This window comes from Miscanthus floridulus, chromosome 9, assembly GCF_019320115.1.
Source record: "Miscanthus floridulus cultivar M001 chromosome 9, ASM1932011v1, whole genome shotgun sequence".
NCBI lineage: Eukaryota > Viridiplantae > Streptophyta > Magnoliopsida > Poales > Poaceae > Miscanthus > Miscanthus floridulus.
The window spans coordinates 80,890,023-80,911,229 of NC_089588.1; the positions used below are offsets into that span (position 1 = coordinate 80,890,023).

The following is a 21,207-nucleotide window of genomic DNA, read 5'->3' on the forward strand; positions in this document are numbered from 1 at the left end:
TCAATGAGATCTACAACTTTATTGTTTATAACTTTTTCATTTGAAATCATTTACTCTCCCAAAATTCTGTTCGAAGTTCTTATATACCGAAGTTCTCACAAATCATATGAACAAGTGCAGTTTTTCTTTTTAATCTCTAGCTAAAACTTGTAACTAGTCTTTCTTCCTCGTACTAACTTCAAATTTAATGATCTTTTTTTCTAAAATTTTCTAAAATCATGCTCTATCAACTTATTGTGTTCTTATAGCTATTATTTTTGTCATTTTTTAATGTGACTTTGTTCTATCAATTCAAATTTTGAATTTCAAAAAATAGCAACTTCAAACAACATTTTGAATTAGTAAATCATTTCAGCTGAAAAGATGATGAAAAATTTCACATATCTCTCTTATAGTTTATAAAACTATAAGAGAGATATGTGAAATTTGTGAACAATGGTACTATCACTTTATCGGATGAACAAATTACCAAAATAAAAGTTGTAGATCTTGATCAGTTCTACAACTTTTATTTTCATAGTTTCATAAATTATAAGAGAGATATGTAAAATTTGTGAACGATGTTAATATAACTTTGTCGGATGAACAAATAACTAGTATAAAAGTTGTAGATATTGATGAGTTGTACAACTTTGTTGTTGCTCTCTTTTTCAGCTGAGATTATTTGTTATTTCAAAATCTTGTTTGAAGTTGTCATTTTTTGAAATTTAAAATTTGAATTGTTCAAACAAAGTTCGATGGAGAAATGACCAAAATAAAAGTTGTAGATCTCGATGAGTTCTAGAACTTTGTAGTTGACAACTTTTTCATTTGAAATCATTTTGTCACGAAAAACTATGTTTAAATTTGTCAAATTTGAAATTTGAATTTTTCAAACGATCTCGGATGGAGAAATAACCTAGATAAAAGTTGCATATCCCAAAACATTATACAACTTTGTAGTTGACAACTTTTTAATTTGAAATCTTGTCAATGAAAACTATGTTTAAATTTTTCAAATTTGAAATTCAAATTTTGTAAAAGGTCTCAGATGGAGAAACTCCAAAAACAAAAGTTGTAGATGTTGAAAAGTTATACAACTTTGTAATTGATAATTTTTTTATTTAAATTTGTTTAGTGTCTCAAATACTCAATTTAACCTCACCCGTGAAACCTAGACTCTGTTTCAGTGTTTCTTCTCAAAATTCCAAATCAGCGCCGCCGCCTAATGTTTCGTCTCTCTCGCCGACAAGCTCATCACCCTCCCTTCCTCCCTCCCAACTCCAAATTTTCAATCCAGTCTGCCCCGCTTCCCTCCTAGCCCGCTTTTCCCTTCTTGACATCAACAAAATTGTCCTCATCTCCTCTGTTTTCTCTCAATGCCCCCAAAATCCACCTGCGTCACAACTGAAGCTACACCCCCTCTCCAAACCCTTCCCACGCTCTCTCGCCTCCTCGCGCCCCCTCTCGACCGGCGGCACAGGCATGCGACCCTCTCCCTCTCGGCTGGCGGTGTAGGCGCACGACCCTATCCATCTCCCAGGCGGCGGCGTCGGTAGCCTGTGCGGGCCTTCCTCATTGATCTGTCGTAGTTCACCAGCATCCAATTCAACAAGGTCTGGTGGCTTTGACCTCTCCCTCTACTCATAGGTCCTTGCACTCGAGTTTAAGAAGCTCACCATCCTGTATCTTTCCTACACCATGGTGAGCATTGCAAGTTCCAACGTCTAGGGTTCGCAGCATGCCGCCAATCCTCCGTGGTGCAGACTCGCCCGGCCTCCACGACTCCCCGGCGGCGTGGACTCGCTCAGCCCGCACGACTCCTCGGCGGCCTAGACACGACCGGTCCCAGCGACTCCCCAGCGGCGCAGATTCGCCTGGCCCCACAGACTTGCAGCTCCTCAGGCGAGCGCTCCTCGGAGATGCAGCCAAGAACCAGGTCGCCATGAGCCCCGAGCTGAGTGCCTGTGACTAGGTACCCTCGATTCCAGTCAGTGCTAGATGTTTTTGTTTTTGCGTTGTAGCATTGAATCCTATTGCACGTTGCAGTGTCTTTGGATGTTGCAGTTTAGTTCAGGCACAACGGGATTATGAGTAGTATGAGCATTAGAACAATGGGATGCACAGATGTTGATGTTGAATGATGAATGATCCTTTGTAAAAAGCATTGATGCCCCTGATGTTATTTATGCAGTCCAGTTTCCACAATAGCTAATTGATATGCCTTTTATTTATGCAAGATTATCTCTCTGATGGACCCTAGTAGGAGTTGGTCATCTCGTTGGTTGAGAATTGGTGATTTGCTCAAAAGGTAATTTGCTCGACCAATATCTCCCTTGCTACTACTCTGAAAGGAAGGATATATGTTCCTTCTAGATAACACTAGTTAAAAAAAAGACTAGCACTAAACCAGATGAAAGAACCTAAATTAGGTGACACTGAATCATGCCACAAAAATAGATAGCACTGAGCTGCTGATCAGAACAGAACTACAGCTTCACATCCTGTGGTGTGTTTTGTGCATCTTGTCTCCATCTGAAAATAATATCTGCGGTTGGAGGGGACATAACTGTTGATTGCACTTCTATTCTATACAAGTGTTATATTGAACCACAATTATTATTTTTAGCTCTGTCTTCTGCATGAGCAGGAGCTCACCATGTCCTTTCTGATCTGTCTTTGTACAGTAGCATCAGTTCAGTCTGAGAAATGCCCATGCCCACAAGTCCTCATTAAAATTAAGCATCACAAGTCAGGGGCCAGTCCAATTTCCTTTCAGCCTGCAAAGCAATTCCCACATAAATTCTATATATGTAGTTTTTTATTAATTTGATTAATATGCACGCAACTGGGATTAGCTTTAAAAGATCTTGGATTGCAATTACTTCTAATTGCACTAGCACACTGCTTCGAGTCAGAATTTATCATGATCGGTTTTGCATTCATGCACAGATTGGGGATATAAGTAAAAAAAGAAAAGGAGCAAAGGAACAGAGCATATGCTCTGCCCTGATGTGTTATAAACATTTTTGCTAGGTTTGCTTCCTGTGGTTACAACATTTGAGCATGTTTGTTACACATATACTACTAGCTAAAACTACAAAAAATTTCAACTATTTGAGCATGTTTGTCTTCAAATTATCTTGTGCAAGTACTTCTTTAGGGACCAGCACCGATATGCTCCTTTTGTTATAGGTCATGGCTGATACCTTTAAGGGGAATTGCAAAGAAAATAAGATACGCAACTCCTGCCGCTAATTGCCAGATAAGTGAACTGATTGTAGAAGCACGGAGGGAATGCCCAAACTGCAGTTATGTTATTGATAACAGCGATGTGAGTATATTTATTCTATTTAGGTTGTTGGAGAATAGGCATTTGGCTTTTAGATCATATTCAGTTGTAGATGTTACATATCTGAGCAAGTTTTTCCTACATTTCAAATTCTGTAGGTTGCCATGCAGTGGCCTGGGCTGCCTGCTGGAGTCAAGTTTGATCCTTCTGAATTGGAGTTGCTTGAACATTTGGAACAAAGAGTTGGCCTCGGAGATTCAAGACCACATGTGCTCATTGATGAATTCATTCCAACTATAGACAATGATGAGGGAATCTTCTATCTCTTGGCACTTCCATTGGTATTAGGAAAATCCTTTATGCTATCTCTTGGTACCTGCAAGCAATTGTCTTCTGTCTTATTCTCTAGAATGTATATGGATGATGGCTTGGCTGATATGTATGAGCTGCGATGAGAATGCTAAAACATCTATGTGACATTCGTCATTGAATTATTACATATGGTAATGCCACATTTGTCACAACGTAAATGTCATAAGATCTGCCCTATCGTCACAATAACAAGTCTAAATTAGGGCTCCTAGCGTACAATTTGTGATGGTTCATGTATTAGGTGACAAGTTGACCAACCAATATGTAATAGTTACTGTCGTCATTAAATGACAATAATATATGACAACACATCAAAACCATCACAAAAGGTCATCACATTTTGTGACGGCTTTCTATATTATCGTCACAAGGTACATTTTGTGACAGTCGTTATATGATGACCGGCATGACGCTGCTTTTTTGTCATAAGATTCTTTTTATGACAAATCCTGTATTTACCATGACATTTTCAGTTTGTCATACAAACCCAGATTTTTTGTAGTGGCCACCGGAGCACCACCCCACGCTGGAGCACCGCCCCATGCTGTCCACCGCCCCACGCCAGAGCACCGCCCCATGCGGAGCACCACCCCACGCCATCCACCGCCCCAAGCCGGAGCACCGCGACGTCCGTGCCAAGCCGAAGCACTGCACTGTCCGGAGCATCGCGCCGTCTATCCCACCGCTGAGGCCTTCAGGAGCGCATAGATAGCTGCTCCCCCCCCCCCCCACGATGAGTGTGTGGCTCACTGCCCGCTACGTGTCTAATGAAATGTCCCATAGCTGCTTACTTGAATCAGTTTGATCATGCAGTGTGTGCTGTCATATAGTTTGATCATGCAGCTGTGAATGCTAGAACCTAGGTTTGCCACACAGTGTGTGCTATCTGTTTCTTTATGTTTCTGGACGCATTGCTAGTAAGTAGTACATTGTTACTTAGTAGCATGTTGCTCAACTCTATTCATCAGTATACTGATAAGAACAAAAGCGTAATTTTATTTTTGGTTACCTGGATAAACATAGCAGGGACTCATAATACTTGACAGAAATTGCTCTCTGAACATTAATGGTAGTTTGTTTTTAGAGTACTTGCATTTTCTCTGTGAAACAAACTTACGTTTTCTATATGAAACCATCTTGTGCATCATTGGAGCTTGGCCGGATACATATGTGAAACCAATGGCTGGCCTCACCTCGTAGCTTGCAATTGCAACTACGCTCCCATCAGGCAGGTACTCAATGTTTTTGGAACTATGCCACTGATGCTCAATGTTTTTGGATGTGAGGATGGAGTATATATACTTTAGACCTATAGAACTAATATATGTCCAAACTTGTCATGGAATTCTCCATGCTATCAGCATAAAGATGCATAATTATTAACTTATGCAAGATTACAAGTAATACATAGTTATGTAGCCTTGTGCATTAAACTAGGAATATTTTCTAGCAATCCCATCTTATTATGAGTTTTTGCATGTCACTTTCCTAGGATAGTATGAGATGTATACTTTCCCCTACCAACCATGTAAGTTTCAGATCAAAGTATCAGTAATTTGGAAAGATGCTTACCTTCACTGATACTTGTGAAAGAACCTCGCACCGATGGTTGGGGGATTTATAGTGAGACTTAAGACTCTTAGACATCTCTAGGAGTATATCCAAAAGTCTTAAACTGGCTCTCTAAATCATCATTTGGTTTTTAATGAATAAAAAATATTCTTTATATCTTTCCTATATCTAACAACTATTACTAAGGCACGTGAATAGCTATTTTCCAAATACTCCTATCTATGCAATGGTCATGTGTTATTCATAAATATATTAAATTGTATAAGAATACATCATGTTTGAATGACAACCTAATTTACTTAAATGTATAGGCAACCATGGTATGGTATGTAGTGCATGTTGGTCACATGCCTAGGATTTATCGAACCTGGGAAGATTGCTATGCTCAAGTCAATCGCTACCCTGGTAATTTGCACAAAAATGCAACACAAAAGCTGAAGCTTTGAGGGCCTAATATAGTCATCCGGCCTACCTTGCAAACCATGGGCAACCGGCCTACTATGGTCTAATGAATGCAAACCATGGCCATCCGCTGGCACTAGAGATCGAAGAGAAGCCACCCGCCAGAGATGTGAAGATTAGGAGAATTGATCCTTGGTCTTGGAAAGATGTCATGCTTTTATTTATGGCTATGGTCATCGCTTTTCTTATTTGGAAGTTGATGTAGGCTTAGTTTCGTAGAAGAGTAGGTGGACTTTGTTGTATGTGGTCAATCAAACAATGAATTTGTTCTAGGTGAACATATCCTATTATTTGACTTTATTGTATGTGGAATTATTATTAGACTTTGCATTAAACATATTATATATATGAACATATGCTATTAGTAGTTGTCCGCGGCCAAAACTAACCACGATCGTGTCATAGCCATGACTCATCGTTGCCTGTTACCCCATCGCCGAAGAACTAATCGGCAACAAGAAGCGACTGATATCGCTGGGATGGAAGAGCCGCATGATCCGACAAATGATGATGGTGTCAATCAGGTCGGTGAGAATGAGCAGCGATGGACCCCGTCCGGCCTGCTCAATCTAGGTCAAAATGACCAAGATGGCTAGGTAACTTTGGTATCATGTCACTATGTAGCCACACATGCTAATCAATTGAGAGGGTCATAGCTTACTTAGTGTCTCTAGTAGGAGCCTCCACCAGCCGAGGAGCTAGAGGGTTCGGGTAGCAGGAAGGCCAGATCCAAGCGAGGCGTGTGAAGGGTCGAGATGGCGGGTGAATAGTCTTTTCTAAAACTTAATCGTGTCGGCTAACCGATATAAATGCAGAATTAAGACTATCGGTCTAGCCAAGACTATACCCCACTATATGTGTTCACTAGCACCTTACAAAGATAACAATTATGCAATAAAGGTGCCGGGCTAGCTAGAGCTCTCCAAAACAATTCTAGGAGCAAGGTTACACAAACCTATGCCACTAGTACTTTAAGCAACAAGGGAGCTCCTACACATGCTAGTAAGCAAAAGCACAAAGCTAACTAAGCTCACTAGAAATGCTCAATAACAAGGCAACCAATGCCTAATTAGAGAGCGCAAATACTTAGCTACACAAACTAAGCAATGTGACTAACAAGGTTGCTAAAACCAAATTAGCCACGCAAGGGAGCTACTTCTATGCTACACAAGCAAGAAGGTAAATAGCAAGCTACACAAGCTATCTAATTACAAGAGCAACTACACAAGCTTAATATGTATAAAAGTAATTGCAAGCTTGTGTAATGGGGATGCAAACCAATGGGAAGAACAAAGTTGATACGATGATTTTTCTCCCGAGGTTCACGTGTTTGCCAACACGCTAGTCCCCGTTGTGTCGACCGCTCACTTGGTGGTTCGGCGGCTAATTAGCATCACCCGCTAAGCCCGCACGTCGGGCGCCGCAAGAACCTACCCCGGAAGTGAGGGTAGCTCAATGACACGCTTTACTAGAGTTGCTCTTCGCGGCTCCCGCGGGGCGAGCACAATGCCCCTCACAAGCACTTCTCCGGAGCGCCGCACAAGCTTCTTGCGTGCTTCGACGGAGACCACCACCAAGCCGTCTAGGAGGTGGCAACCTCCAAGAGTAACAAGCACCACCGGCTTGCAACTCGATCACCTAGTGCCACTCGATGCAACCTCACGATGCAATCGCACTAGAATCGCTCACTCACACAATCGAATGATCACTATCAAGTATGTGTGTGATGGAGGGCTCCCAAGCACTCACAAGCATGGACACTAAGTCCCTTGAGGTGCTCTACACCAGCCATGGCCGAGGGCCACTTCTATTTATAGCCCCAAGGGCTAAACTAGCCGTTACCCCTTCACTGTGCAACGGTCGGGCCGACCGGACGCTCCGGTCGTGTTGACCGGACGCTGGACCTCAGCGTCCGATCGCTCGCAGACAACCACGTGTCCCGGTTCCAACGGTCATTTGACTTGACCGGACGCAGCAGCTCTCAACTGACCGGACGCTGAACCCCCAGCGTCCGGTCGTTTCCAGTAAGCTCCTGAGCATGACCGGACGTGTCCGATCGAACGCGATGGGACGCAGCCAGTGTCCGGTCACACTCCAGTTACTGCGTCACCATACGTCAGCCTGACCGGACGCAGCCTTCTAGCGTCTGGTGCATTCAGATCCAGCGTCCGGTCAGTTGACCGACGCCGGCATCTTCGCGACCAACTTGTTTTCACTTCTAACTTCTTCACCCTTGCACCAATGTGCTAACCACCAGAATTTGCATCTGGCGTAATAGAAAATAGGCATTCCATTTTCCCGAAAGCGCCTTTGTAAATGTGCCAACACCACCAAATGTACACCACCATGTGTATGTGTGTTAGCATTTTCACAATCATTTCCCAAAGGATGTTAGCCACTCAACTTGCCACGCCACTCGATCCTAGTGACAATGCAAAGTTAGATCACTCGAGTGGCACTAGATGACCGATATGCAAACAAGTTTGCCCCTCTTGATAGTACGGCCATCTATCCTAAACCCGGTCATAAACTTCTCTACACACCTATGACCGGTGAAATGAAATGCCCTAGGTTATACCTTTGCCTTGCGCATTCCATTCCATCTCCTCCAATGTTGATGCAACACATGCACCAACACGATCAACAATGATATGATCCACTTCATATCATCATATGATCATATTGGTTCATCGATCTTGACTCTACTTGCTCTTCGCCGTTGCCATCGTCCATCGGCGTCAAGTCTTGCTCAAGCTTCACCGCCACGCGGTCCATCACTCCAAAGCCTTCGACTTGCCCTTCACGCTTGCAACCGGTCCATCAAGCCAAGTCTTGTCTTGATCTTCTCCACCTTGATCACATGACTCAATGTCATGTCTCATGTGCATTTAAGCTCCTTCACCATCATATGTGTGAGCTTTGCAACATCTCCAAGCCATTTTCACCTCAATGGCATATGTTGCTCACACACATGTACCTGTGGACTAATCACCTGTGTATCTCACATAAACACAATTAGTCCACCTGAGTTGTCACTCAATTACCAAAACCAAACAAGGACCTTTCAGCGTGTCAAAGATTCCTATTGGTAGGAATGCACACTGGCACATTACTAAGTTCGATGAATTCGGGGATCCAATCTCACCACCTATAGCTTTGACCAAATACAAGACTATCCTTGGGTTACTTGTTAGGGACTTCATCCCGATTAAGTACAGCAAGTGGATTGGGAAAGATGATGATCGGTGGAGGGTTCCCAAAAGCGAGAAGGATTACATATGGGATGTCAAGATCCTAGAGTATTTCACTTTCCCAGCCGAGTATGACAGGGAGTTAGTCAAGAAAAAGCAAAAGAAATCATGGGGACATGCTTCAAGAATTTCAAGGGGACATTGTACAAGAATTTTGTCCTCCAAAATAAAGAGCCAGATTTCGATGGTGGACAGTTTAGCAAGCAGGACTTCTGGTAGGATTTCAAGAAATATAGGTTATCCAAGGAGTACTTAGAACTGAGCAGGAAGAATAAGGAGAATTCGTAGAAAGCGATGAATCCTCATCATCTCGGCTCTCGTGGCTACGCCAAAAAGATGCCAGAATTTGAAGCAGAACTTCAAAAGATGGATCGCCTTGCTGAGGAAGGCGTTTAGGTTGAGACCGACGATTGGGAGCCCAGACCGATATTATACTGTATGGGGAGAAATGTACGGCACGTCGAGGACGGGAGCTTTAGCTCCTCAAATCAACCCATGAGCGAACTCATCCAGAGGATCTCCTAGGTAACTGAGGAGGTGAGGCAAGGGAGTCACACTTCTAATAGGGAGAAAGACATGCTCACCCAAGCACTCAGAACCAAGGAGCACCCTAGTCGCACTAGAGGAACCAGTGTTGTTCCTTAGAAACTAGCATTCCCCCAAGAATCTAACACTTACCGGAGCCGCTCGAGGGGTAGAGCGGAATATGAGGCAGAGTATTTGAGGAGACTAAAAGAGATGGAAGATAGAATAGAAGCATAGATTGAGGCAACTGTTGAAGCGCGAGTCGATCAAATTTTGCTGTCCAAGGGGTCAGTAGTCCCACAAAACCCTACTCCTAGTACCTTTAGCCCACAGTTTAGGGATCGCAGCAGCTGCCGATCAACCCCCCTAGACGAAGAAGAGGTGAATCTACCTCATCCGGTGGACGACATCACTGAACCCGTCAATGTTAGGTTGTACATCCATCAGGAATGGACAAAGGACAAGGTGGTGCTCGGCCAGGCCTGGCCTACAAGAGACAGGACAGTTAATGGCCACCCAATTCCACTAGGGTACGCTCGTGTCACAATTGACAGAATATTTGATAAGAAGTTTAACAAGATACCCATTGAGTACCCCGTAGCAGAAGACAGGTCAAAACTTGGTCAAAACAAGGGCTCTCAAGTGGCCTGGTGCAAGCGCTTCATTAAGCTTGACCATCAATTGTCCTCTGATGATGAGGACGACTGCGAGTCTTCGCCCACCCGCGATGATCACTCACCATCTCCCAACAGAGATCACTCCCCTCCTCATCCGGAGCCATCACCCCCAAGAAGACAGAGGTCTCCTTCTATTCCTCCTCGTCTGACTCCATCTTCATCAGCCTCGAGAAAAGAGACTCCTCCTCCTCCTCCCCCTCCTCCTCCATCTTCATCAGCGCCGGAAAAATAGAATTCTCGTCATCATCCACCTCCTCCACCTCAACCCAAAACAAGATCAAGGATATCCTCGCAGTCACAGAAAAGGTCCTTGGATTTGGTCGCTAATGCTCCCAAAGTGGACCAACAAAAAAGAAAAAGGCCGTTCAGTGGCAGCGTTACCACCTTGATGAAAGAAAAATTTACAGCACACATCTCGAAGGAAGATTATGTTAGTTTCTTCAATCTCTATGCCTCACTGCCTTCGTATATGTTGAAGTCCGAATTCGAAAGGCAAACACAGAATTAATACGCTACAACAAGAGATGAAGAAATACACAATAAAGATTTAAGGAACATACAGAAGTACATCGAAGACAACCCATGATTAACCATGGAAGAGGTCGCGAACATCTATTATGATGTACAAGGGATGGGAACACCAGCAATGAAGTATGAAAGGGGCAATCTTTTGGTTCCCGATGATGAGTATAAAAATCTGACAACATATATGCGCCAGTTGCATGAATATTACATGGGTCAAGCAACAGAGACGGACGACTTTGGTTTTGAGGTTATTATCCGTTCGCCACATGTTTTTCATTATCCCGAAGAAGAGAAGTTCGATGTCGAGTGGGAGTGCTTATTCCAGCTATACCAGAAACATGATCTTGATGTTCAAATGTTGACGCTATGGACTATGTACGTACCCTACATGCCAATATTACAATTAACTACTCTCTCGAGACAAATTGTTACCTTTTGAGCACTTCCCATGATTTTATATAGGTGTATATCAAAATTTTGCATTGTAAAAAGCAAATGGGATTACATAGGCTTCTTGGATCCCTTGCGAGTCAATGAGAGGACATGTCTAGGCCTCTATGGATGTGACATGGAAGACCTGAAACAGAGATTGATTGCTGTTTTCGATGAATTCACGATGAAAAAGAAAACCCACATACTTCTAGCCTACAACTATGAGTATGTGTTTTTGGCTTTTAATTTTATGCTTCTTTTTTCGTTAAGATTATTTGATAATTAGGATTCTGTGATTGCAGCAACCATTTCATTTTCATTTGTGTCAATCTTGCCAAAAATCTGATCGAGGTGTGGGACTCGAAGAAAAAACCATTTCATCATCTAGATGCACTAGTGGCAGTGCTGAATTAGTAAATGATCCTAATAACTATTTTCTAGTCACACATACCGCTTTCTAATGTTTCTCCTTTTAATATTGCTTAGTGTCCGAAGACGACATATCGGTGGGACGCCAGTCCCATTCAAGGTTGTCGAAATGGAGGGGAAGTACCTATCACCAGTACAAGAAATCTGAGGATCTATGACATTTTTTTTGTGACGATGAGTCAATTCGTCAATAAGTCATTCTGTTTTATGAAGAGTTTCAGGAGGAGAATAACTTTTTGACAAAAATTTTGTGTTCGTCATTAAGACGCAATAAAAATCATCATAACCAAGAGAAGTAGTTTGTTTATGATGATCTATGTTCCGTCATAACATGCTACCTTGTAGTTGTCATAAATTATTGACAATATTAGTTTCTATTTTTATTTACTTATAAATTAGATATTTGGTCCCATTGTCATTTGTATTTTAATGGGCTCTAGCCATTTTTGAAAAAAACAAAAAAAATCATCTTCATCTCACGTCATATGAAAAAGCTCTATATGTAAAGTTATTTTCGGAAAATAGAACAAAAAAATCATCTTCCTCTTAGGTCATATAAAAAAGATATAATTTTCGTAAGGTAGAGCTAAAAGCTGTAGAAAATAAAATAAAAATAAGACAGTGACAAGATTTGAATCAGGATATCAGCATGTAATTATTTTCTATACAAATTATTGTATATATCTATTTTCTACCAGGTGAAGATAGCCCAAGCCAACAGGTAGGCTCGTGTCCACGCGGGGGCGGCAGAGTAGGCCTACGCACACAAATTGACCCCAGTAGCCCTGCGCACACAAATTCACAAAAAAATACAAAATAAACCGCACCCCCACTCAAGAATCGAACCTTGAACCTCACACCTAACCACCAACAGCTTTGACCACCACACTGAACATGTGTTTATGTCTATGCTAGTGTTTAATTTTATTTATTCCTGAACCAAAATTAGATGAACAATAAAATATCCCGCACCCGAAGCCCAAGAGGAGATGGGCTTCTTAAACAGCCGGGCCGCGCCGTATTTTTTTAAAAAAACACACGCTGTGTGCCCATGAGCGATCGAACCTTGACTAAAACCATCAACAAAGCCACGCATTACTACTGACCTACAAAAGGAATTCGATAATTTATTGTATAATAATACTATATTTATAGGATTCTCTCTCGGCAACCAAAACCACAGCTTTGTGATTCCATGAATGTTTTATGGCGTCATTAGCCATCCTTTGCTTATAAAAAATAAAAGAAATGAGAAGAAAAATCTTTTATAAAAACACATCGAACCAGTGACCAGAGATCGATCCACCCTGATAGAAGCCTGGACAGTGTAGAAATGATCAAAACAAAAGTTATACATCTCTCATATTTTAAAATTTGAATTTTGAATTATTCAAACAAGTCAGATGGGAAATAACTAAAATAAAAATTATACGTCTTGATGAATTCTACAACTTTTTTATTTATGACTTTTTCATTTGAAACCATTTATTATCCCAACTCATTTGAAGATATACTACACATTATTCACAAATAGATACATCTCACATATAGTTAAATGATAAGTGAGAGATGTTTCTATTTGTGAAGAATGTATAGTCCCACTTTATTGAAATCGCTTAAAATTTTTATACAATGCTTAAAAAATCTACAAACTTGCGTGATAACATGACTTTGATGTATAATTATTGCATAAAAAATTTCAATCGATTTTAACAAAACAATACTACATATTGTTCACAAATGAATACATCTCAACATAGATATATGACTAAGTGAGAGATGTTTTTATTTGTGAAGGATGTATAGTCCCACTTTATTGAAATTGCTTGAAATTTTTATGGAGTGCTTATTGACCGAAATATGTTGGTGTGTCAATTTTCAGAATTATTTGACCAAATTTAGTTATTATTGTAATTATTTGTTGAATTACCATAAAATGAATATAGTAATGTCTAAAATTGGTTAGAAAAATCTACAAACTTGCATGACAATATATTTTTGGTGTCTAATCATTGCATAGAAGTTTCATGTAATTTTAACAAAGTGCTATTGTACGCTGTTCACAAATGTAACATCTCTCACATTTGAATGATGTTCACAAATGTAACATCTCTCAAATGTTATATGGCTAAGTGAGAGATGTGTAATGAATGATGTATAGTCCTACTTTTGAATTGTTCAAACAATATTGGATGAAGATATGACCAAAAGAAAAGTTGTAGACCTCGATTAGTTCTACAACTTTTTTGTTAACGATTTTTTCATTTGAAATCAATTACTATCCTAGAATTCTATTCAAAATTCTCTTATTTTGTAATTTAAATTTTGAATTATTCATACAAAGTCGGATGGAAAAATGACCAATACAAAAGTTGTAAATCTAGATGAATTTTATAACTTCATTGTTGGTGACCTTTTTGTTTGAAATCATTTGCTATCCCTAAATATTCTTAATTCTGTAAAAAAAAGAAAATAAAATAACTTTGTTGGGGCCCATATCAGCCCAGTCACCCACAGCCACTCGATTCTTGATCTGATGGCTAAAAATGATCCCGATCAGAAAACCCTAGCATATAATAGTCTCCAGGGAATCCCCTTCATTCCTCTCAAGGCTGTGCTCGAGCCTCACCGCGCCACCCTCCCTCCCTGGTCTCTCTCGCGATGCCTCTCCCTCTTTAGCCGCAGACACACCAAATCGGGCGCCGGTGCACGTCTCTGGCTAGGGGCTCGCTAGATCGGGTGTTGGCCCACGTCACCGCCCGGGGGCACACCAGATCGGGCGGGTGTCACACCCCTGGCCGTGGCGGGTCACCGACGACGTGAGCGGAACAGCGGGATTTGGCGGAACCCTGGCGCCGACGGGCAAGCCCCTGCCTTGGCGTCGTGTGTATTACTGAATGTCTGTATGAGTGTTCATACAGAGTAACGCAGGCACTTATGCTGCTTACAAATTCTGTCCAGTGGACCCAACTGGTCATACTCTACTATGAAAACGTAAAAGCAACAATGCATAAATAGAACAGCTTGGCGCCTTCACGCGGTTGTGACACCTCCCCCGGCGCGAGAATCAGCTTGTCCCCAAGCTGGAGCATCAGGAAAACGAGCTTTGACGACGTAGTAGTCTTCCCAGGTCGATGTTGATGCTGGTAGCCCTGTCCACTGAATCTTTACCTGAGGAACTGCCGCATTGCCCTTCTTCACCATGCGGCGCTCCAGGACGGCCCGAGGAATCGTTTGTGCAGCGTCGAGATCTGTGAGCACCGGTGTAGTGTCATAAACAGGGGAGTGATCCGAGGTGTAGGGCTTGAGCTGGGAGATGTGAAACACTGGATGGATATGGGAGTTCTCTAGCAGTTGTAGCTTGTAGGTAACTTGACCAATACGCTGAAGAATGGTATAAGGGCCATAGTACTTGTAAGCCAATTTTGGGAAGGGCCTGTTGGCCACAGATGATTGAGTATAGGGCTGTAGTTTCAGCAGGACCTGATCCCCCACTGTGAACTGAAAATCTGTTCTTTTAGTATCTGCAGTTTGTTTCATCCTGTTTTGAGCCTTGGCTAGATGTTCTTGCAGGGACTGAAGATGGAACTTCCTGTTCTGAATGACCTCGGTAACCTCAGGAGTGGTGTCTGGTGTAAGAGTTGGTATGGCACCCAGATTAGCATCATAACCATAGAGGGCTTTTAAAGGTGTACAGCCTAGTGATGAGTGCAGTGAGGTGTTGTACCATAACTCTGCCAATGACAGCCAAGATTTCCATGTTGATGGGGAGTCATGAACTGCACATCTGAGATACATCTCAAGGCATTGGTTGACCCTCTCAGACTGCCCATCTGTTTGAGGGTGATAAGCTGTACTGAGGTTGAGTTGAATCTTGTATTTGGTGAATAGTTGTTTCCAAAAGTTGCTGACAAAAATTGGATCTCTGTCAGTTGTGATGGACAGTGGAAAGCCATGGAGTTTAACTATATTGTCCAAGAATGTTTGAGCTATAGTAGCTGCTGAGTATGGGTGTTTGAGGGCTAGAAAGTGGGCATACTTTGTCAATCTGTCTACAATGACCAGGATGACACTGAAACCCTCTGATTTGGGGAGACCTTCTATGAAATCCATGGTGAGATCTTGCCAGACCCCTTTAGGTGTTGGTAATGGTTGGAGCAGGCCCATTGGATGCTGCAGGGAGTGTTTAGCCTGTTGGCAGATGTTACACTGCTTGACAAAGTTTTCTACATCAGTTTTCATGCCCTTCCAGGAGAAATGCTTCTTCAGTCGGTAATAAGTTGCTGCTACTCCTGAATGTCCTCCAAGTGCACTGGAATGAGAGTGTGCAATTAGCTTTGTCTGCAGAGCTGAGTTATTGCCTATCCAGACTTTGCCATTGTGCCAGATGAGACCTTTATCCAAACTATACCCTTGGTTGTCTGGACTGGTGATGGAGAGCTTCTGAATGAGAGTATGAGCATGGCTATCTGTGGCATAGGAATTGAGAACCTCCTATACCCATGTTGGTTGCACTGTTGAAACAGCTTGTATGGCCATGAGATGGCCAACTCTGGATAAGGCGTCTGCTGCTTGGTTGTCTTTTCCTTTTTTGTACACTATCCTGAAATTGAGGCCCATCATTCTTGTCATTGCCTTTCTCTGCATGTCAGAATGGAGGTTCTGGTCTTTGAGATAGGCTAAGGACTTGTGATCAGTTTGGATTGTGAACTCGCCTCTCTCTAGGTAGTGTCTCCATTTGTCGACAGCCATGATAAGGGCTAGGAATTCCTTTTCATATATGGAAAGGGCTTTGTGTTTTTCCCCCAGAGCTTTGCTCATGTAGGCAACTGGTTGGCCCTTTTGCATAAGGATAGCCCCTATACCGTCCATACATGCATCTATTTCCACTGTAAAGGTTTCTTGGAAATTTGGTACTGCTAGTACCGGTGTTTCAGTCATTGCCTGTTTGAGAGCATGGAATGCTGACTGGGCTGCTGGATTCCAGGCAAATGACTTGAGTTTCAGGATTTGAGTCAATGGTTTAGCCAGTGTACCATAACCTTTGACAAATCGTCTATAGTATCCTGTCAGTCCCAGAAAGCCTCTCAATTCAGTCATTGTAGTTGGTGTTGGCCACTTGAGCATATCAGAGATTTTGCTAGGATCAGTGGACACTCCGCTAGCAGAAATGATGTGGCCTAGGTATTCCAATCTGTCCTGAGCAAAGGTACATTTGGACTGTTTGAGGTGTAGGTGATGCTTCCTTAGTGTTTGCAACACTTGCTCCAAGTGGTGAAGATGCAGGTCCATTGATGGGCTATATATCAAGATGTCATCCAGAAAGACCAATACAAATTTTCTGAGAAAAGGTTTCAATACTTCGTTCATGACACATTGGAAGGTTGCTGGAGCATTGGTTAAGCCAAAGGGCATGACCCTAAACTGGTAGTGCCCTTGATGTGTTTTGAATGCTGTCTTGTACTCATCTTCTGGGAGCATTCGAATTTGGTGATAGCCAGCCTTCATGTCTAACTTGGTGAACACTGTGGATCCTGAAAGTTCATCTAAGATCTCTTCAATCACTGGCATAGGGAATCTATTCTTGATAGTCATGTCATTGAGCTTCCTATAGTCAACACAAAATCGCCAAGTTCCATCCTTTTTTTTGACAAGGAGGACTGGGGAAGCAAATGGGCTATGGCTATGTGTAATAAGGCCTGCCTGGAGGAGCTCTGTTACTTGTTGTTCGATTTCTATCTTGTGGGCAGGGGAGTAGTGATAGGGTCTGGCATTGATTGGTATGGAATCTGGTGTTAAAGGAATTGCATGGTCATAGGTTCTTTGTGGTGGAAGAAGTTTGGGGTCTGTGAACACATCTTTGTATAGTGCCACAAGATGTTGGATGGTCTCATCAGGTGGAGAAGGTTTGGGGTACTGTGAGTAGTTTGGATGGGGTAATTGTTCCAGCAAAACATAGGCCCAGAGGTCATTCCCTTTTGTAGCCTTATATACCTTGTGTGCAGAGATATTAGCAATTTGGAGAGGTGGGGCACTGATCCCTTGAAGCTGAATGAGTTTACCTTGCTCCTGAAACTGTAGTGTTTTGTTTTCCCAGTCACATGTCATAGGACTGTGAGCACGAAGCCAATCAAAACCCAAGATGGCATCATATGGGTGCATGTCCAGGACAATCATATCTGTTGTGAAGGTCTGTCCCTGGCAATAGCATTGAAGTTGAGATACCATACTGTTGGTAGTAATCCATTCCCCATTAGCCAGTTTCACCTTTCTAGGTGAGATTGGAAGTGTTGGTATCTTAGCCAATGTCACAAACTGAGAGTTGATGAAGCTATGAGTGCTCCCACTGTCCACCAGAATGAGCATAACCTTGTTTTTGACCCTGGTTTGGAGTTTGATGCAATCTGGTTTGTCTTGGCTGGACAAAGCATTGAGGGATAATTGGCAGAATTCTTCATGTAGAGTGTCCTCCATAGTCAGTTCACTGAGGACCTCATCACTGCGTTCTCTGTCCAAGTCATTGAATGGCAAAGCATTGACTTTTGGTTTGTTTCTGACTTTGCAGACCTCTAGGTGTCCAGGAATAAATTTCTCCCCACAACTGTAGCATAAGTTATTAGCTTTTCTGTAGTCCCTTAGCTGCCTGTCCTGCCATAGAATGGAGGATTGAGGGGCAGGCTTGGGATCTGTCCTGTTCTGGTAGGGTCTTGGTGTATATTGTTGTCTTGGGTACTTGGACTTCCCCCTGTCCACTGTTCTTTGTTGTATCTTGGCTAGAATTGAAGCCTGTAAAACATCTGGAGGTCTATGAGCCTCCACCATGCCTCTGATATCCTCTTTGAGACCCATAACATACTGCTGTGAGAAGAACATGTCATCATACCCTGCATTGTGCATTGTGACACTATACTGGAGTGCTTGGAATTGTTCTGTATACTCATCAATAGATCCAGTCTGTTTGAGTGCCAACAGGTCCTGCATAGATGATCTGAAATCATCAGACCCAAATTCTTGGTCTATAACCCCACAGAAGTGTGTCCAACTCCTGAATGTGTTCTTCTGCTTGAATGCTTGATACCATTTGCCGGCCTTCCCTTTTAGATGCATTCTGGCTACAGTGACCCACATGCCTTCAGGGATTTGGTAAAGGTCGAAGTAGTCTCTACAATTGTCTAGCCAGACCTTTGGGTCAGAACCTTCAAAATCAGGGAAATCCATTTTAGGCATGGCTGGCCTAGGTAAGGCATAAGATTTGTGCTCTTGGCCTTTAGTGTCTTGCCTTGTCTCATTCTGTTGGTATTGCTTGGGATTTGTTTTGTGTTGCCTGGATGGTTGTGCTTTGCCTGGCATGGTATCCTTGGCAAACACATTGTGAAAGGAGGCATTGTCATCCAAAATCAGAGAATCTACATCTTCTGTATCTAAGTGAGGATGTTGACCATATTGAGGTTGATCAGGTTTCTTGGACTCCTCCTCCATTTGTCGGAGAGTGACTCTAGCAATGGCTTCTCCATTGGCCTAAACTTGCTGAGAAATGAGATGTTGTTCGTGAGTGTATTCATCCATAGCTGCCGCTGTGAGGTCTAACTGTGCTTTCATTTGCTTCTGGACTGAATGCATCTCAGTAATTTGGTGAAACATGACATCCAGATTTTTCTGCAAATTCTCCCACTTGGTGTTTTCCTCATCCGACCGGCGTGTCATGATGTCAATAATGAGATTAGTCTGTGTGGAAGGTTGGACCTTGCTTTTGCTTTGAGAAGCCAGTTGTACCAGCAGTGGGTTTGGCCTGTGCCGCTCCCGTCGCACTGCAAGGTACGTTCACCGCCGCCTGGGAATGAGGCGGAGCCGAGGGATTTTACACTAAGACAGTTGTAGTGCAAGCACGATGACAACAGCCTAGCAACCCAAGCTCACGGACATTCCGCCGCCGAACGCCACCGCAACAAGAGGACAGTTCGACTTTGGAATTTTACGCACGAACAAATGCCGCGCAACCCTTGTCGACTGCCTACTTGTGCAAAAGTATTAAAAAGGAGCGGATTTGGGATGCTCACTCAGGTTGACGCCTCCAGACCCCGGTTGTTGATGCCGGACCCCAGTCGAACACCTGGTGGGCGTCGATTGAGGCGTTGTGTAGATGTGAGGCGCGCTGGTGTTGCGAACAAAGAGGTGCGGCGTCGCCATGGGCGTGGATCTTGATGACCCAGACGACGATGGTGGTGGTGGTGGTAACTGGCGGCGGCGCCGAGCAAGGAGCTCGTCACCCACACGCCGACGAAAGGTGGCTCTGGTACCAACTGTCACACCCCTGGCCGCGGCGGGTCACTGGCGACGTGAGCGGAACAGCGGGATTTGGTGGAACCCTGGCACCGGCGGGCAAGCCCCTGCCTTGGCGTCGTGTGTATTACTGAATGTCTGTATGAGCGTTCATACAGAGTAACGCAGGCACTTATGCTGCTTACAAATTCTATCCAGTGGACCCAACTGGTCATACTCTACTATGAAAACGTAAAAGCAACAATGCGTAAATAGAACATCTTGGCGCCTTCACGCGGTTGTGACAGTGGGCGACAGCGGCAGGTTGCTGGCGCCGCTGTGGGGTACGGTAGTCTCCGCGCGCCCCCGGTGGCGAGCCGAGCCGAGCCGAGGAGGCGAGTTCGTAGCGCCCCGTTGCACGCGTCGCTGGACCACGCCACGGTCCTACTTGATGCGGCGGGACAGGGTACTCGCAGGCGAGCTACTATACGTCGTTGGGGCTCTTCGTTCTTCCCGTGCCTGGGCTGTGGTTCCTCATCAAGCGCTCCATCAAGTCCAAGGTCCCGGATCCATCCCTACGCTACGCCCCTCTCCCCTCTTCCATTGCTTGCCTCGATCTTGTTTGTCATGGATGCCAAATTGGTGGATGCAGATTGTGCAAAAGACATTTGTCAAAGAGGCTGGCCTGGTCCTCCATGGAGCGACCTTCGACCTACGCCGGCGCCGTCTGCCGCTGCCGCTCTCCCTTGGCGGAACGACCTTCGATCTATGTCGGCGCCGCTTGCTGCTACCACTCTCCGGTGATGGAGCGAGGCCGTCGCTCTCTTCCTCAGCTGCTAGCTACCCGACGTGAAGGAGTCCACAGGCCAGATCTAGGTGCTTCCTCCTCAAGCCGTGGTTTGAGTGCCTCTTTGATCCTCAAATCTGTGCTACTAGGTACAAATTTCATGTTTTCTGCTCCCCCCTCTGCTGCTATAGTATAGGTTCATCTCTAGAAAGTGGAAACCAATCTACGTTTCAGTGTTTTTTTCTTCTGCTTCATTGTGTCCTTACTATGGTTACATTAGCTCAGTCAGAATGGACCTTGCATGTACAAATTGATTGCATGGCTTAGATTGCGTCAGTCTCAGTAGTCCCTGCGTCTAATGATTCATATTGCCTACCCGCCTGCCTACATGAGATTTCTGTTGCTTCTCAGGTCTATAGTTCCACAAGAATTGGACTTGTTTGGCCGGGCTCCAGGCAGCTCCGGCTCCGGCTAACACCCTACGACGAACACTGTAGCACCACTGATGTTTTTCACTCCCCACCTTTTTTTCTCTCACTGTAGCGTGGTTACTGTTCACGGAGCCAGTGAAGCTCCGATTCCTGGCTCCTCTGGCTCCGGTGCTGACACGCTACAGTCATGAACAGTGTAGTAGCCGAAGCCTCT

At 43.6% G+C, this 21,207-nt stretch overlaps 1 protein-coding gene across 1 annotated transcript; it reads right to left on the reverse strand.

Annotated features, from left to right (window-relative positions):
* Nucleotides 1–14,549: 14,549 nt before the first annotated feature.
* LOC136480154 (uncharacterized) lies at nucleotides 14,550–18,995 on the reverse strand. The gene is made up of 3 exons (XM_066477787.1): nucleotides 17,579–18,995; nucleotides 16,443–16,582; nucleotides 14,550–15,959 (listed from the first exon to the last, which is right to left on the reverse strand). Exons 1-3 carry the CDS (start codon nucleotides 18,993–18,995, stop codon nucleotides 14,550–14,552), a joined length of 2,967 nt encoding a protein of 988 aa, XP_066333884.1.
* Between the last annotated feature and the right edge of the window lie 2,212 nt (nucleotides 18,996–21,207).

Bases quoted from the DNA above. Each gene is read 5' to 3' on its own strand.
- LOC136480154 (XM_066477787.1), bottom strand. From the start codon at position 18,995: ATGGAGGAGGAGTCCAAGAAACCTGATCAACCTCAATATGGTCAACAT. The intron at 16,583-17,578 runs GTAAACTCATTC...TGGGACTGACAG, and splicing joins ACTACAGTTTCAGGAGCAAG to GATACTATAGACGATTTGTC. The intron at 15,960-16,442 runs GTACTAGCAGTA...ACTCTCATTCAG, and splicing joins AGGCAATGACTGAAACACCG to AAGCTCTCCATCACCAGTCC.